Source organism: Camarhynchus parvulus, chromosome 3 (assembly GCF_901933205.1).
Source record: "Camarhynchus parvulus chromosome 3, STF_HiC, whole genome shotgun sequence".
NCBI lineage: Eukaryota > Metazoa > Chordata > Aves > Passeriformes > Thraupidae > Camarhynchus > Camarhynchus parvulus.
This window is the reverse complement of record NC_044573.1, coordinates 112,851,748-112,868,472: the sequence shown is the minus strand read 5'-3', so window position 1 is coordinate 112,868,472 and position 16,725 is coordinate 112,851,748. Positions and strand designations below refer to the sequence as shown.

General features: G+C 66.8%; 2 protein-coding genes and 3 non-coding genes across 6 annotated transcripts in view; 3 read left to right on the top strand and 2 right to left on the bottom strand.

Moving 5' to 3' along the window:
• GPN1 (GPN-loop GTPase 1) overlaps nucleotides 1–480 on the top strand; it is an 8,808-nt gene extending 8,328 nt beyond the window's left edge. Inside the window, exon 10 of the mRNA XM_030944813.1 lies at nucleotides 115–480. Within this exon, the coding sequence (XP_030800673.1) occupies nucleotides 115–480 (366 nt within the window). The remainder of the gene's footprint in view (nucleotides 1–114) is intronic.
• Nucleotides 481–831: 351 nt separating this feature from the next.
• LOC115902868 lies at nucleotides 832–996 on the top strand. Its single transcript, XR_004060661.1, has one exon. It is a non-coding gene; the product is annotated as a U1 spliceosomal RNA (small nuclear RNA).
• A 1,252-nt stretch (nucleotides 997–2,248) lies between these two features.
• LOC115902852 lies at nucleotides 2,249–2,412 on the bottom strand. The gene has a single exon (XR_004060646.1). It is a non-coding gene; the product is annotated as a U1 spliceosomal RNA (small nuclear RNA).
• A 4,637-nt stretch (nucleotides 2,413–7,049) lies between these two features.
• LOC115902853 lies at nucleotides 7,050–7,213 on the top strand. Its single transcript, XR_004060647.1, has one exon. It is a non-coding gene; the product is annotated as a U1 spliceosomal RNA (small nuclear RNA).
• Nucleotides 7,214–7,291: 78 nt separating this feature from the next.
• Nucleotides 7,292–14,639, bottom strand: MAPRE3 (microtubule associated protein RP/EB family member 3). Of its 2 annotated transcripts, none has more exons than XM_030945266.1 (7): nucleotides 14,557–14,639; nucleotides 9,710–9,837; nucleotides 9,488–9,633; nucleotides 9,185–9,386; nucleotides 8,478–8,629; nucleotides 8,240–8,392; nucleotides 7,292–8,073 (listed from the first exon to the last, which is right to left on the bottom strand). In XM_030945266.1, exons 2-7 carry the CDS (start codon nucleotides 9,828–9,830, stop codon nucleotides 8,005–8,007), a joined length of 843 nt encoding a protein of 280 aa, XP_030801126.1. In that variant the 5' UTR covers nucleotides 9,831–9,837; nucleotides 14,557–14,639; the 3' UTR covers nucleotides 7,292–8,004. The 2 variants fall into 2 exon arrangements, with proteins under 2 accessions (XP_030801126.1, XP_030801127.1); XM_030945267.1 differs by having other exon boundaries at nucleotides 7,293–8,073; nucleotides 9,230–9,386.
• Between the last annotated feature and the right edge of the window lie 2,086 nt (nucleotides 14,640–16,725).

The window sequence follows — 16,725 nt, the reverse complement described above, 5'->3', positions numbered from 1 at the left end:
TCCCCACACACAGCGCCCCCGGACCCACGGGACCCCCGCCCGCCACACCGGGGCCCGCGGGCGCGGACACTCACCGGGCACGGCCAGAGCGCGACCGGCGTTGGCCTCTCCCAGGGCACGGCGGCTGCCGGTGCCGCCCGCGGCCCCCCGGCGGCCCTTGCGCACCACCTCCCAGCGGCCGGGAGCGGCGCCGCCCGGACCCGGCCCGGGGCCGCTTTCGCCGCCGCCATCGAGACCCGGAGCGCCACGGGCGGCGCCGGGCCGGGGCCAGGACGCGTGCGCGCACCGCCGCCGCTGATTGGCTGCGCCCTGGGATACGCGCCGCTCGTGCCGGCTGCCACGTCCCCGCCCCGCCTCGCCGGGGAACGTGACAGGGCGGGCACGGCCCCGCCCACCCGAGGGGCGGGATCAGAGGGCACCGCCTCCTCTGAGACCCCGCCCACAGAGCGGCCTCTATGGCGGGAAGGAGGCGGGGCTTGAGGGGGAGCGACGCTGGTGACGCAAAGTGAGCGGAGTCAGAGGGGGCGTGTCCACGGCCCTCGCACCGCCGCCTGCAGGACAGCCCCGACCTGGCAGGGGCGGAGCCTTGCGAGCGGCTGAGGGCGTGTCCATGCAAATTTAGCCTCGCCGCGCGGCATGCCGGGCCCGATCCCGCGCCAGACCCGCGCTGTCCCGGCGCGTCCGCGGGCTTGGCGCGGGCCGGGCCGTGCCGGGCCGTGCGGGCCGGGCCGCAGCGCGGGGCCGGGCGGGAGCGGGGCCGGGCCGGGGCCGGGCGTGTGCTGGGCGGGCGTGCGGCGGGCGGGGGCGGGCGGGCGTTGGGGCGGCTCGGGCATACTTACCTGGCAGGGGAGACACCATGATCAGGCAGGTGGTTTTCCCAGGGCGAGGCTCATCCCTTTGCACTCCGGGTGTGCTGACCCCTGCGATTTCCCCAAATGCGGGAAACTCGACTGCATAATTTGTGGTAGTGGGGGACTGCGTTCGCGCTCTCCCCTGTATTCTTGGTCAAAAACAGAATTAACCTATCCAAGACATGATTAACACCGAATTATCACAAATTTCTACCAGCCCGTAGCGTGCTTACCCTGCTCATTCATCCCGGACTTTGGGCTCGTATGGATCCCCGCATGATTCAGAGCCATCAGCGCTGCTGCGCTCGGTGTCTTCGCCCTCAGCCCCCCGGCACGTCGCTGCCCTGATTTTGTCACTGCGTGAGCCCACAGTGCCCCGGCAGTGCCGGCACCTCGCCCCTTTCCCCGCGGCGCTCCCGCAGACCCGGCGGGCTCAGCCCGGGACCAGCCCGTCCCCGAGGCTGGGGATCCGCTGGCCGGTTCCTGCGGGCCGTGTCTCCCGGCCGCTCGTCCCCTGCTGTCCCCGAGCCTCTCTGCCCTCCGAGCCCTTCAGGGGGTCCCGGGCCACTCAGCGGCTGCATCCGCGTTGTCACAGGGAATCGTTAAAACCGAAAATCACGGACAAAGACTCTCTTACTAGTCCAAGTTTTTTTACAAAGTGGTGTTTTTTTGCGGCGGGGGGGCCGCCCTCCTCCCCCCCAAAAAACGCCCCCCCCCCACCACAATTTTTTTTCTCTTTCTTCCCCAGTACACATGCACAACACTAACACCTCCCATCCCCGCTCCGTATTACAATGACGTTATTAGTCCTTCACGCGTGCGCAGTTCTCTTGAATTGGATCGGGGGTCTCGAATTGGGTCAGTGGTCCCTGGCATGAAGTCATGAGAGTCTTCATCAGGTCTCTGTGACTCTCTGGCACGATCCAAGGGCCCCTGCTCATGATGGTTTGACACAGAGTCCAGGTGCTGGGCATTGTTCTACTGGTTTCAATATGTTCAATATGTTCAATAGCAGTTTACTTGCTCCACTTCCTTCTATAAATAAGCTTATAATGTAACAATTAGCTTTAGTTTAAGCGCGTAATAATAATTAACTATCGTTGGCGTATCTAACTTCAATATGAATTGGTTCTAACCCTCAGCTAAAATCCTGAATTTCTAAAACCATGATTAAGCAGGCCGCTGCAGCCACATCGGCTGCTCTGTCCCACTTCGGTGCCGGGCGCTCCAACCTCCGGCACCAGCGAGCACGGCTGTGTCTGCGCAGGAAGGACTCGGCTCTAGAAGCCTCCAAAACGAGGACACCGCCACAACCATATACGAGAACAGCTAAAGTATGGTCGCAGAACTAAGTAACCAACGCAAGATACCTTGTATCTGTTTTTGACCAGGAATACCAGGGGAGAGCGCGAACGCAGTCCCCCACTACCACAAATTATGCAGTCGAGTTTCCCGCATTTGGGGAAATCGCAGGGGTCAGCACACCCGGAGTGCAAGGGATGAGCCTCGCCCTGGGAAAACCACCTGCCTGATCATGGTGTCTCCCCTGCCAGGTAAGTATGCCCGAGCCGCCCCAACGCCCGCCCGCCCCGCCCGCCGCACGCCCGCCCAGCACACGCCCGGCCCCGGCCCGGCCCCGCTCCCGCCCGGCCCCGCGCTGCGGCCCGGCCCGCACGGCCCGGCACGGCCCGGCCCGCGCCAAGCCCGCGGACGCGCCGGGACAGCGCGGGTTTGGCGCGGGATCGGGCCCGGCATGCCGCGCGGCGAGGCTGAATTTGCATGGACACGCCCCTCTCCTCCTGGCCCCGCCCCCTGCTCCGGGCCGGCCCCGCCGGGAGCCCCGAGAGCCGCGGAGCCGCCGCCCCGGGCCGCGCTCGGGCCGCGCTCTGCTCCCGCCGCTCCCGGGGCTCGGTGCCCGCCAGCTCCCGCTGCCGCAGTTTCCTTTCCCCGGCACTGCCCGGTGCTGCCGCGCCCCTCCCGCTGCCTCCGCTCCGCGCCGCCCGCTCCTCCCGGGGCTCTTTCCCCTCGGGCACGAGCGGCCGGGCCCGCGGCGTCCGGGATGTGAAAAATGCCTATTTTATGGCTGGCTTTTCGCAAATATTCAAATGAATGTTATATGTGCTATGTTAGAAAGTTATGCTGTATTAATTTCCTTAAATAGTGTGTTAAATCTAGTTTTAGGTTATAACATCATGTTAAAATAGAAACTATGCTATGTAAGATACTTAAAGAGAGGAATGAGGAACTCTCACTGAGATAGCAGCCACAGGACACCTGAATCTTTCAGAGAAAAAGAATTTATTGCTCCCTTATCAGAAGAAACGAACTTCTTCCCGCCTGCTCAGTCCTGAAGATGCCGTCAGGATTCAGAGGAAGAAGCTGACACTGCCCAGACAGAATCCTGTGTTTGAATGGAACTTATGCATCATGGATGAGCTGTATGAATATGAAATTGTTTTTAAGGGTTAATCCTTTGTTAATATGTGTCCTTTTTGGGCTTGTGCTGCCCAGAAAAAGGTACCTGGATGTCCATAACTCTTTGTTTCTATTGTCTCAAATTGTCCAAATTATGATTACTCTAATTGTATCACTATTTTTATAACCGTTTTATTATCAATAAAGTTTTAAAATTTTAAAAACAAGTGACTGGCGTTTTTCGCATCAGCAAACCCAAAGTTTATTTGTAAAAGCAAATCTCTTTTTCCATCCATCGATCAGTGGAACCCTTCCCATTGTTTCTCTCATCTGCCAGCGCTGGTTTCAGCTCCCAGCAGAGCCAGAGTTGGTTTGCAAAGACAAACGCACCGCTGCTCTCAGGGACGAGCTGTGACTGCCCCGTGGCCCTGCCCCGTCCCTCCCGACGGCTCAGGCTGCCTCTGGGGGCATTGCAGGGTAAATTGGAGCCGGCAATAACCCAGCCTGTACAAAAGAGCCTTTTCACACGGCCGGGCTGTGGGAACCCAGGAAATGCCTCGGGAGGGCTCGAGCCCCTGCCCAGGGGGCGCAGGGACCGCGGCACAGAGCCCAGGAGCCCTGGGCCTTTGATTCAGCCCCTGGAAAAAACAATCACCAGCCTTACATGGAGGATGACAAGCCACGACAGGTAAAGTGGAATGATAGTGAATTTATCACGGGGTGAAAAATCGATTTTGGGGTTTTAGAATGGGGGCTCAGGGGGCAACATGGAGGAATCTGGGTCTGTCCAGCCTTTCTCCTTCTTCTTCTTGGCCTCCATCTTCTGCTGTGCTGGTGGCACTTTGGGATTGGTCTAGAGTAGAAGCTCACTGTCTAACACAGGTGACAGGTACTGGGCAGTAATTGTAATTATTGTACACGTAGTTTTCAGTACAAAAAGATAACACAGCCCCGGGGCAGGCAGAGTGCCTTGGGCTGTCCTGCTGGACAGACCTCGGCTGGTCAGGAGAAAGAATTTTATAGATAAGGAACAAGAAACACCCTTGAGACCGAGACATGAAGAGCTCTGACTCCTTCTTGGAGCAGCGGGCTGGGAAAAGCGACTTGAACCCATCTCGGGGTCACTGGGAGCAGCCGAGACCCCGAGGCCTCGCTGGGGCTCTCGTTCCATCGGGGTTGGTCTTTTCTCACCCTTGGGCTCCCGGCTGCAGCTCAGCTTCTGGGGGACTCTCGTTTCTCTCTCGCCCCAGGGTCCCCCGAGCCCAAAGCAGAGGTGTGAGGGCACCCAAATGCAGGAATGTGCTCTCTGTTGAGGGAGTGGCTAAATCATTCTTTGTCCGTTTAAAAAGGCAAAAAGCCCAGAAGTTTCTCTCCCCACTTTGGTAAAAAGACACCTCATGGGACCTTTAAGACCTCACCTCAAACCTAAGGTTACCTAATCAGACAAAGGCTAAAAAATCTCACTCAGGTAATTCAGGAGAAAATCAAGAAAACAAAGGAAATAATTGCTTTTGTGGGGTGTTTTAGCAGGAGTAAGAACCTCTTGCCCTGGCTCAGTTTTTCTCTCTCTAAGAGCTTTGTTATTTTGCCCTTTATTTAAACCTTTCCTGTTTCCAGCACTACCTCGGAAGCCATCCTGCTGATTTTATGCCGTTCAGGGCAGCTGAGCTATCTCAAGTGTAATAAATTCTCTGAGAGCTCATAAGACCTTGCTCAAAGAGAAACCCTAAACTGTCCCTGGGTGAATGGGCAGAGCTGCACTTTCCATCCCTTTTGCAGGGGAACGTGCAAACTGCCCAGAGCCCTTTGGGAAGTTAATTGTGCATTTACTTTGGGAAGTTAATTGTGCATTTACTTTGGAAAGGTTAATTGTGCATTTTGCACAGCAAACCCTGCCCGAGCAGTGGCAAAGGGCACTCGGGCACGTGGAGAAAGCGATGGGGTCATTCTGCATTCCCAGTCCCGAATTCCATGGGATGTCCGAGGGATTTCCTGCCCTGAGGGATTTCCTGCCCTGAGGGATTTCCTGCCCTGAGGGATTTCCTCCAGCTGCAGCAACAACACCAACCTTTCACTCCAAGGCCCTTCACAGCCAGTGACTACAGAACAGGATATTCCAGTGTTCACAGAAAATCCACGGCTGCATCCCCGGCTCGAGTGCACCCAAAGGATTCAGGGAGACAGGAGATGCCTGCGGTCCCCTTCAGCCCAGCCCAGCTTCTTCCTCTTCTGCTTTTCCCTCGTGTCCGTGCTCAGCCCGTCCTGCCTGCAGCCCACACCGCGGTATTTTGGAGGGGTCAACCCCAGCTCAGGAGCTGTCCCTGCTCAGGGCTCGCCCTCTGCCCCTGCACTGCCCTGGCACAGATTTGGTCATTTCTGTCCCTGGCACAGATTTGGGCATTTCTGTCCCGGCACAGATTTGGGCATTTCTGTCCCTTACACAGATTTGTTCATTTCTGTCCCTGGCACGGATTTGGGCATTTCTGTCCCTTACACAGATTTGGTCATTTCTGCCCCTAGCACAGATTTGGTCATTTCTGCCGCACAGATTTGGGCATTTCTGTCCCTTACACAGATTTGGTCATTTCTGCCCTGGCACAGATTTGGTCATTTCTGTCCCTTACACAGATTTGGTCATTTCTGTCCCTTACACACATTTGGTTCATTTCTGTCCCTGGCACAGATTTGGGCATTTCTGTCCCTGGCACAGATTTGGGCATTTCTGTCCCTTACACAGATTTGGTCATTTCTGCCCCTGGCACAGATTTGGTCATTTCTGATTTGGTCATTTCTGCCCTGGCACGGATTTGGTCATTTCTGCCCTGGCACGGATTTGGTCATTTCTGTCCCTTACACAGATTTGGTCATTTCTGCCCTGGCACGGATTTGGTCATTTCTGCCCTGGCACGGATTTGGGCATTTCTGTCCCTTACACAGATTTGGGCATTTCTGTCCCTGGCACAGATTTGGTCATTTCTGCCCTGGCACAGATTTGGGCATTTCTGTCCCTGGCACAGATTTGGTCATTTCTGCCCTGGCACGGATTTGGTCATTTCTGCCCTGGCACGGATTTGTTCATGCCTTGAGGCTCTTCTCGCTCCCTCGCGCTCCCTCCCGTGGCTGCGGGCACCCCCTGGGCAATCCCCATCCTCCGCGCCCCCCGAGTCCTTCCCGGAGTTTCCATCCCAGAGCTGGCACGGAGCGCGAGCAGCAGCGTGTGGGACAGCGCCGCGCCTGCTTCCCGTGCCGGCTCTGGCTCCATGCGGGTACTGGATCCGTTTGGGGTCTGGTTCCGTTCGGGATGCGGTTCTGTTCCGGGTCCGGTTCCGTTCGGGATTCGGTTCCGTTCCGGGTCCGGTTCCGTTCCGGGTCCGCTTCCGTGCGGGATCGGTTCCGTTCCGGGTCCGGTTCCGTTGGGAGGATCCGGACGCGCCCGGGCCGGGCGGGGGCGCTCCGCCGCGCCGCCAGAGGGCGCTAACACGAGGCGGGGTTTGGGGAAGGGGCGTGGCCATGCAAATCAAAGCGGGACAAGGGGCGGTGCATTCGGGGGACGAGGTGGGGCCATGCAAATTCAGCCTCGCCGCGCGGCATGCCGGGCCCGATCCCGCGCCAAACCCGCGCTGTCCCGGCGCGTCCGCGGGCTTGGCGCGGGCCGGGCCGTGCCGGGCCGTGCGGGCCGGGCCGCAGCGCGGGGCCGGGCGGGAGCGGGGCCGGGCCGGGGCCGGGCGTGTGCTGGGCGGGCGTGCGGCGGGCGGGGCGGGCGGGCGTTGGGGCGGCTCGGGCATACTTACCTGGCAGGGGAGACACCATGATCAGGCAGGTGGTTTTCCCAGGGCGAGGCTCATCCCTTGCACTCCGGGTGTGCTGACCCCTGCGATTTCCCCAAATGCGGGAAACTCGACTGCATAATTTGTGGTAGTGGGGGACTGCGTTCGCGCTCTCCGCCGCTTCCCACCGTCCTACCGCGGGTCTGTCAGCACAGAGGAACCCCCGGGGCAGGCAGCGAGGGCAGGACCCTGCAGTGACCCCCGGCACGCAGTGTTACCACACGAGTTTATTTAAATAAAACCGAACACAGATGCAGCGTTGCGACCGGAGTGATGGACCAGACAAGCGATGCGACAGGGACATGGCAGCCGGGGCGGGCGGGCGCTGCGAGCCCGGGCGGTGAGCCGGCCCAGCCCCGGCTCCTGGGGGCCGCCGGCGAGAGGAGAGGGCCCGCTGCCGTTCCGTGCCGTGCTGAGCACAGCCCCCTCTCCGGGACCCCCGTGGCTGCCACGGGCGCGCTGGGCTGGGCTCTCCTTTTCACCTTCCCAGGAAGCTGAACCCACTTCTCTCTGCTCTGCTCCGTGGCCTCCCGCTCCAGCAGGCTGGCACTCGCTCTGCCACGGGGGTCCTGGGGCCCTGAGGGTCCCAGCAAGGTGAGCAGCCCCCAGGACCGGGCCTCCCTTCTCACTCTCACCGGGGCAGGACGCGGCGCTCGCGTTCGCACCGGGGGGACAACAGAAATAAATACGGGGAGGGGGTGGCGCGGGCAGGCCCCGGCCGGGGCCAGAGCCCGTCCCCAGCCCCAGCCCCGGCGCAGCCGCGCTCCTCGCCCGGGGATGGCGGCTGCTCATGGAGATGGTGCTTCCCCACCCCGGAGCTGCCCGTGGCGTGTGACTGACGGGGCGCGGGCTCGGAGCTCGATGTCTGTGGTGGGGGGCGGCGCGGGGGGCGCAGGGGGCGCGGGCCGGGGCTAGTACTCGTCCTGCTCCTCTGGCGGCTGCTCCTCCAGCTCGTCGTCCTCCGGCGGGGCAAAGCCCTCCTGGGGGGAACAGCGGTGGCACGGGTGGGCACACCAACCTCCACCTGGCTTGGCAAAGCCCTGGCACCACACGGAGTGAACAAGGACAACTGGGGGGAAGGGAGCCCCTCCCTGCCCGGGAATTCCCGGGAGCAGGACAGGGACATGGGCTCCGGCCCGCCCTCACCTCCGTGGCATAGAGCACGCTGACGATGCCGGTGATGATGGGGCTGTTCTCGTTCTCGTGCTCCTGGCAGATGAGCTCGATGTCCCGCAGTTTGCTGAAGTAGAAATCCCGCTCCTTCTCCAGCCCGTCCACTGTCAGCTTCAGGTCCATCAGCTGTGCGACAGGGAAACGTTGAAAACCTTCAGCCCCCAGCGCCAGGGTGCCCCCCATTCCCCGGCAGGGACCCTGCCCTCCCCACCTGCTGGTTGAGCTCCAGGATCTGCGCGTCAGCCTCGGTGCCGCCGTCGCGGGCGGCGGGCGAGTTTTTCCGTAGGATGCCGCTGGGCACGTTGCCGAGGCGGGCTGGGTTCGGGCTGTTCTTGGGGCCCGTGGGCGAGGTCCTCTGGGGCACTTGACAGCACACGGGGACCCATGGGTTAATGCTGGCTGGGGGGGCTGCCAGCAGGGACCACCCCGTGCATTGAGTGGGGGGCAGCAGCCAGGGCAGGCAGATCCCCTGCGCAGAGCCACGGCTCCAGGCTCTCCCACCTTCAGCCTCCCCCTGCCTCAGTTTCCCCTGGTAAATCTCACCCCCAGCCCTCCAAGGGTGCTCATGGCTTGTTTGGGGGTCGGCAGGGCGGCTGAGGAGGCCCCAAACCTTGACAGCTCCCACTGGGCCAGCACAGGGAGCCCCCAGGGCCCACGGGAGCTGCACGGCACGGGGGGGTGGCAGCCAGGGGTGACAAACCAGCCCAGGCCGGGCTGAGCAGGCAGGTGGAGGCAGCCGGGATCCCTGTGCTCTGCAGTCTGGGTGTCCTGCACCCCCCCGTGGCAGGCAGGCAGGGCAGGGCAGGCCAGGGCAGGCAGCAGAGCAGGGCACAGGCAGGGGCAGGGGGACGCCTGGCCGTGACCAGGGGTGCAGAGGGCGGGGGGCAGCGCTCGCTGGGGGACAGCCCCGGACATTACCTGCAGTGCCAATGGGTTTCTTGGGTTTGTTGTAGATGTGATCACCTGGGTTAGGGGGGGGCGCCACGTCCTGGCCCTGTCGCGCCAGCAGCGGGTTGTACTCCTTCCCGTCGTAGTTGGCGTCAAAGAACTTCTTGAACCACTGGATGAACTCAAAATTGTCCTGGAACTTGCCCTTCACCAGCCGCTCCACGGCGATGATCTGGGGGCACACGGGGGCTCAGCAGGGACACGGGGCAGCACGGACCCCAGCGGGGGTCACCTCCCACGGGGTGACAGCCCCCGCTGTCCCCGGGCACCTACTTTGTCCACTCCCATCTTCTTGAAGGCGGCCTGCAGCACCTTGAAGTTGTGGATGTACTCGTGCTCCAGCTTGGCCTGGAACTTCACCTTGCGCAGGTGCACGCAGCCGGGGAACAGCATGTCCATGAACTGGCAATAGGCAGCCCCTGCGCCGGGCCCAGCCACGGTCACGGGGGGCTGGGGGCACCCTGGCGGCGCCCCCCGTGTCCCCCACAAGCCCACCTGAGCAGAGCTGCTCGATCTTGGTGTAGTTGAGCTGCAGGGAGTCGTTGACCCAGGCCAGCATGTCATGGCGGCTCAGGTTCTCGCTGGTCACCGACGTGGAGTACACATTGACGGCCATGCCCCAGCTGCCAAGAGATGGGGGTCACACTGGCACCCCGGGCACCCCAACCCCGCTCCAGGGCCACTGGGACCTGGGGCATCCATCCCACCCGTGCCCCAACACCAGGGGCACTAGGACCCAGGGCATCCATCCCAACTGTGCTCCAGCGCCAGGGGCACTGGGACCTGGGGTGCCCATCCCACCCAAACTCCAACACCAGGGGCACTGGGACCCAGGGCATCCATCCCAACCAAACCCCAACACCAGGGGCACTGGGACCCGGGGCATCCATCCCAACCAAACCCCAACACCAGGGGCACTAGGACCTGGGGTGCCCATCCCAACTGTGCCCCAGCACCAGGGGCACTGGGACCCAGGGCATCCATCCCAACCAAACCCCAACACCAGGGGCACTAGGACCTGGGGTGCCCATCCCAACTGTGCTCCAGCACCGGGGGCACTGGGATCTGGGGTGCCCATCCCACCCAAACTCCAACACCAGGGGCACTGGGACCCAGGGTGCCCATTCCATCCAGACTCCAACACAGGGGGCAGGAGTCCCTCGGCGGGCACTGCCGAGGGGATGCCAGCCCTGCCGGGGGCACTGCCCCTGCGCCCGGGGGCTGCTGCCCTGGGTGAGCCCAGGGGCTCCTGGGGGCTGCTGCCCATAAGCAGCTTAGGGCCCCCCTCTACGGCCCCCGGTGCTGCCTAATCTGCCGGGGCCGGGATCGGGATCGGGGTCCATTAGAGCAGGGCTTAGAGGGGCAACATCTGCCGGCAGGCGGCCTCCGCCCAGATGGCCGGGGGCCGCGGGACCCCCCGGCTGCAGTGCCAGCCCGGCAGCGCACGGGGAGCGGCAGCAGAGCGGGGGGCACGGAGCCCCGCGGTCACTGTCCTGCACCAACGCTCCGGTGCAGCCCCCGAGGAGCGGCCCCTTCCCGGGAGCGGCGGTCCCGGTGTCCCCCCCGCCCGGCAGCGGCGGCAGCGGCGCCGTTAATCCGCTTCCCTCCGTGGCGAGGGGGGCCGCGGGCCGGGCCAGCTGCCAGGCGGGGGCAGGGGGGAGCGCAGCCCCCAGACCCCCCTGCAGTGCCACATCCCGGGGGAATGAGGGGGGCGCAGCAGCCGCGCACATCGGCGCCCGGGGGCTGCGGCGCTGGGGCCGGCGGGGCGCTGCCACCCCTGGGTGCTGCCACCCCCGGGCCCGTTTGGGGGGCGGAAGGTCCCGGTGGCCGCAGTGCCCCCGTGTCCGGTACAGCACCGCGGTGACTCAGCACCGGCGATGCCGCAGCCGGTTGAAGCCCCCGGCGGCTGAGCCCATCCGGGACCCCGGTCCCAGCCCGCCGTGTTACCGCACGCACCCGCGGGGGGGGTCGGTATTTTTAGCCGCCGCCGCAGCGGCTGGAACCGGGGCCCCCGCGCCGCCGCCGCCCCCGCACGGCGAGGTGCGCACCGACCCGCTCCCGGTACCGGCGAGAGCCGCGGCCCGTCCCGCGCCCGTTGGCGGCACGGCGGCAGCGGGGCGCGGGCAGGGGTCCCCCAGGGCCGCCCCCATCGCGCCCCCCTCCCCTGGCTCCGGCGGCGGAGCTGAGTCATGCGCGGCGCTGAGCCAGAGCCACGCGCACTGCGGTGCCGCGGCTGCCGGTACCGGGGCTGCGGCGGCGGCGGCAGCGGGGCACGGGGTACGGGGCACGGGGCACGAGGCAGGGGCTGCCTGCCGCACGGCGAGGAGCGGCTGACACCCCCCTGCCATCGCCGGTTCTTCCTCGCATAACGGGGCAGCCGCCGAAGCATCACCCGGGCCGGGCGCGGGATGCCCGCGGGACCGGCACGGCCGCCGGGGCTCTGCGGCATCCCCCGAGCTGGGGAACGGGGCTGCGACCCCCAGGCTCCCCGCCGGGATGAACCGCGGGTGTCACCGCGCCAGCCGCACCTCGAGTCCCGCACACGGCGGCGCACGTGAGAGCGCGGGGGCGAACCGTGACACGGGGGGAGCACCCACCGAGCACCGTGACACGGGGGGAGCACCCACCGAGAACTCCGACACAGGGGGAGCACCCCGATCCCCACCGAGCACCCTGACACGCGGAGGGAACCGTGATCCCGCCGGGAGCACCTTGCCCCACCGGGAGCACCGTGACCCCGCCGGGCACCGGCGCGTCCCGAGGGCGGAGCGGGGCCGCCGCCCGGAGCCACCCAGCCCGTCCCGACCCTCCCGAACGCCTTCCGAGCCCCCGGCGCATTGCCGAGCCCGGCCCGGTGTAATGACAGGGCAGCCGGCGCCCGCGGCACCCTCCGACCCGCGGCCGCCCCGACGCCGGGGATGGACGCGCCCGGGGCCGGGAGCCTCCGGCCCGGCCGGTTTGCCGTGCCAAAAAAACCGAGTGAAAAATAAGAATTGAGGCCCGATTCCCGGCGGGCCGAGAGGAGAGGGGTTGGCTGCTGCCGGGCGCCCGGCCAGGCGGGGGACGCTTACCGCTGCATTTTAATTGTCCGGGCGGGAGCCGCTAATCACGGCCCGACGGCCGCCGAAGCCCCGGGCGTGCGTCCGTGCCCGTCCCGCGGCGCTGCCGGGGCGCACGCAGAGGTCGTCCGGGCCCGGTCCCACGGCGCAGCCCCCGCGGCCGCTCTGCCCAAACAAACGGGAGCAGAGTGAGGCCGAGGGCGGCACCGGCGGCGGGCACCGGGAGCTCGGCACCGGGAGCCGAGCGGCACCGCGGTACTGCCGGTGCGAACTGGGCTGCTGCGGCTGGCGGCTTCTATTTTGGGAGCCGTCCCGGTGGCTTCTCAAGTGACAAACACGCCAGGGGGGTGGCAGACAGCCCGGCGGGGGCCGAGCGCCGTGCGGGGCTGGCGGCGGCCACGGTGGCCGGGGCGATGGTCGCCCACGTCCCCCCCGGGAGTCCCCGGAGCCGCTTCCCCCCACCCCGAGCGGAGCATCCCCGCGCTCCGGCGGGCACGGGGGGGTTCGCCGGGACCGGCAGCGCCCAGCTCCGCTCCGGCTCCATCCCCAGCTCCGTACCGGCTCCGGCCCGGCACCCTTCCCCGGTTCCCGGCGGCGGCAGCGCCCGTCCCGGCCCGCGGCGAGGCACGGCGGCCGTTCCGGCACCGGGAGCTGCCGGCGGCGATGCCCGCGCGCCCCAATCCCCCGCCGCGCTCGGCTCCCGCTAACCTAAATAACTCGGTACGGCGGCGGCGGGAGCATGTGCAGAGCGCGGCCCTGCCCCCGCTCCTGAAATATTAATGCCGCGGGATGAGCCGGGCCGAGCCGAGCCGAGCCGAGCCGAGCCGAGCCGAGCCGAGCCGGGCCGAGCTGAGCCGAGCCGAGCCGAGCCGAGCCGGGCCGAGCCGAGCCGAGCCGAGCCGGGCCGAGCAGGGCCGAGCCGAGCCTGGCCGGGCCGAGCCGGGCCGAGCCGAGCCGAGCCGAGCCGGGCCGAGCCGGGCCGAGCCGAGCCCGGCCGGGCCGAGCCGGGCTGAGCCGAGCCGGGCCGAGCCGGGCCGAGCCGAGCCGGGCCGAGCCGAGCCGAGCCGAGCCGAGCCGAGCCGAGCCGAGCCGAGCCGGGCCGAGCCGAGCCGGGCCCGGCCGGGCCGAGCCGGGCCGAGCCGAGCCGAGCCGAGCCAGGCCGAGCCGAGCCGGGCCCGGCCGGGCCGAGCCGAGCCGGGCCGAGCCGGGCCGAGCCGAGCCGAGCCGAGCCGAGCCGAGCCGAGCCGGGCGGGGGACACGCTGGCATCCCCGGCCGGGACAGCGCGCCCGGGACACGCCGCCGGGCAGGGCTGTCCCCAGAGTGTCCCCAAAGGCGCGACGGGAGGCACCGTGCGCGCTCGGGACACCCCCGGGACCCTGCGGGGACGGGGGCTGCGGGCCCGGCCGCGGCGGGAGGAGCCGCTCGGGAGGATCCCGGCGGGAGATGGGTCTCGATATCCCGGGAGCGGCGGGGGAGCGCGGAGAAGGGCCCGGGCACAAACCGACACGTGCGCGTCCCTGACGGCGTCACCTCACCGGGGACACCGCCGTACCGGGGACACCACCGTACCGGGGACACTGCCGTACCGGGGACTCCGCCGTACCGGGGACACTGCCGTACCGGCGCCGGGCCGCCATGAGCGCGAGGACCGGGAGCGCGTCACGCTCGGTGTGTCACGGTGACAGCCACCTGCCGCTCAGGACCGCCACGGCGGCATCGCCCGCGGGACGGGACCGGCGGCACCGGCAGCGCCCGGGCGGCGGCGGCCCGCGGCCCGCAGGTCTCCGGGTGATGCCCGGTACCGGCAGCGATGCCCGGTGCTGCGCGGGGCCGGAGCCGAGACTGCAGCTCCCGGCGTGCCGTACCGGTGCCGTACCGGTGCCGTGCCGTGCAGGGGCCGTTCCGTGCCATACCCGCGGGAGCCACGGCCGGCACGCAGGAGCGGCCGCCGCTGAGTCAGGCCGGGCCTGACCGCCACCGGCCCCGCGGGACCGCTCGGCCCCCGCCGCTGGGCCCGGACCCGTTCGCGGCCCGGCTCCAACCGCTCCATCCCCGGCGTTACCGCACGAACCGGGCCCCCCTCACCTCGGCCCGCTCCATGGCCCCTCGCCCCTCTGGCCTCGCTCCTCCAGCCCCGTTCCCGGCCCCGCCGCTCCATCCCCAAGGCCCCGCGGCCCCCCCGGCCGGTGCTGCCGGGCGGCGGCGGCCGGTGCGGGGATGCGGCGGATGGCAGCAGCGCCGCCCGCTCCGTTCCTTCCCCCGGGCGGCCCCGCCGCACTCACCGCTCGGCCGCGGCCGCCGCCGCTCCGCTGCCCCCGCTCCGCCGCTCCGGGACCGGGACCGGGACCGGGCCGGAACCGCACGGACCGACCGCGCCTGCGCCGCCCCCCCCGCGGGCGGTGCCAACGGCCCCGCCCCGCCCCCGCTGCCATGGCAACAGGCACGGCCACGCCCCCTTGCGCGTTGAAATGGGCTGGCCACGCCCCTTTCGGCATCGCAACGGGCCTGGTCACGCCCCTCTTTGCTGCCATGGCAACGCGCATGGCCACGCCCCCTCCGCCATGACAACCGACATGGCCGCGCCCCTGTCGCCATGGCAACGGGCCCGACCAGCGCCCCCTGGTGGCGGGAGGCGAGTTCTGCACCCCCAGCGCCCGCGGGGACCCCCAAACACCCCCCAGAGCCCCTGAACACCCCATAAACACCCTCAGAGCCCCTAAACACCCCATAAACACCCCCAGACCCCCTGAACACCCCCGGACCCCCTGAACACCCCATAAACACCCTCAGAGCCCCTAAACACCCCATAAACACCCCCCAGACCCCCTGAACACCCCATAAACACCCCCAGAGCCCGCGGGGATCCCCAAACACCCCCAGACCTCCCGAACACCCCATAAACACCCTCAGAGCCCCTAAACACCCCATAAACACCCCCAGACCCCCTGAACACCCCATAAACACCCCCAGAGCCCCTTAAACACCCCCAGGGATCCCCCGAGATCCCCTCGGGCACCCTGGGAGCTGTCAGAACCCCTCGAGCCCCAAATGCCCCTGTGACACCCCTGTGACACCCGTGTGACATGCCTGTGACACCCCTGTGACACCCGTGTGACACCCGTGTGACACGCCTGTGACACCCGTGTGACACACCTGTGACACCCCTGTGACACCCGTGTGACACGCCTGTGACACCCGTGTGACACACCTGTGACACGCCTGTGACACCCCTGTGACACCCCTGTGACACCCGTGTGACACGCCTGTGACACCCATGTGACACCCGTGTGACACGCCTGTGACACCCCTGTGACACCCCTGTGACACCCCTGTGACACCCCTGTGACACCCGTGTGACACCCCTGTGACACCCTGTGACACCCGTGTGACACCGCCTGTGACACGCCTGTGACACGCCTGTGACACCCCTGTGACACCCGTGTGACACCCGTGTGACACCCGTGTGACACCCCTGTGACACGCCTGTGACACGCCTGTGACACCTGTGTGACACCCGTGTGACACGCCTGTGACACGCCTGTGACACCCGTGTGACACGCCTGTGACACCCGTGTGACACCCGTGTGACACCCCTGTGACACCCGTGTGGCACCCGTGTGACACGCCTATGACACGCCTGTGACACCCGTGTGACACCCCTGTGACACCCGTGTGGCACCCGTGTGACACGCCTGTGACACGCCTGTGACACCCGTGTGACACGCCTGTGACACGCCCAGAGCCCCCCGAGCCTGCTCCACACGCCCCGGCCCCCCCAGACCCCCTGCACCCCCCGTTTGTGCCCCTGACTCGGGGCCGGCGCTGGGACCCCCCCTTGTCTTACCGTGTCCCCCTGCGTGTCCCCATGTGCCCGCACGTGTCCCCAAACCTTCAGGCATGTCCCGTGTCCCCTTGTGTTCCATCTCCTGGCCCCACGCGCGTCCCCCTGGTGTCCCCATGACCCCCTCGGTGTCCCCGTGTCCCCAAGTCAGGGCTCTGTCTGTCTGTCTGTCTCCCCTCCTGTCCCTGTGTCCCCACGCGTGTGTCCCCATGATCCCCTCCGTGTCCCCCCGTGTCCCTCCAGTGTCCCCCCATGTCCCTGTGTCCCCCCCATATCCCCTCTGTGTCCGGCTGTCCCCCCCCCCTGTGTCCCCCTGTGTCCCCCTGTGTCCTCCTGTCCGGTCTCTTCCTGTCCCCAGCGCAGAGCGGGGTCCCTCACCCCCAGGGCTGTGTCCGTGCTGTCCCCCGTATCCCTGTCCCCCCCGTGTCCCTGTCTCCCCCGTGTCCCTGTCTCCCCCGTGTCCCTGTCCCCCGTGTCCCTGTCCCCCCCGTGTCCCTGTCCCCCCCGTGTCCCCAGAGGCGCAGGCGGGGCTGTGTCCGTGCTGTCCCCCGTGTCCCTGTCCCCCCCGTGTCCCTGTCTCCCCCGTGTCCCTGTCTCCCCCGTGTCCCTG

Excerpts from the sequence above, each read along its gene's own strand:
- MAPRE3 (XM_030945266.1), bottom strand. The coding sequence starts at position 9,830 with ATGGCCGTCAATGTGTACTCCACGTCGGTGACCAGCGAGAACCTGAGC. Across the intron at positions 9,634-9,709 it reads GATCGAGCAGCTCTGCTCAG|GGGCTGCCTATTGCCAGTTC; the intron begins GTGGGCTTGTGG and ends GGCCCGGCGCAG. Across the intron at positions 8,630-9,184 it reads GAAACCCATTGGCACTGCAG|TGCCCCAGAGGACCTCGCCC; the intron begins GTAATGTCCGGG and ends TGTGCTGTCAAG.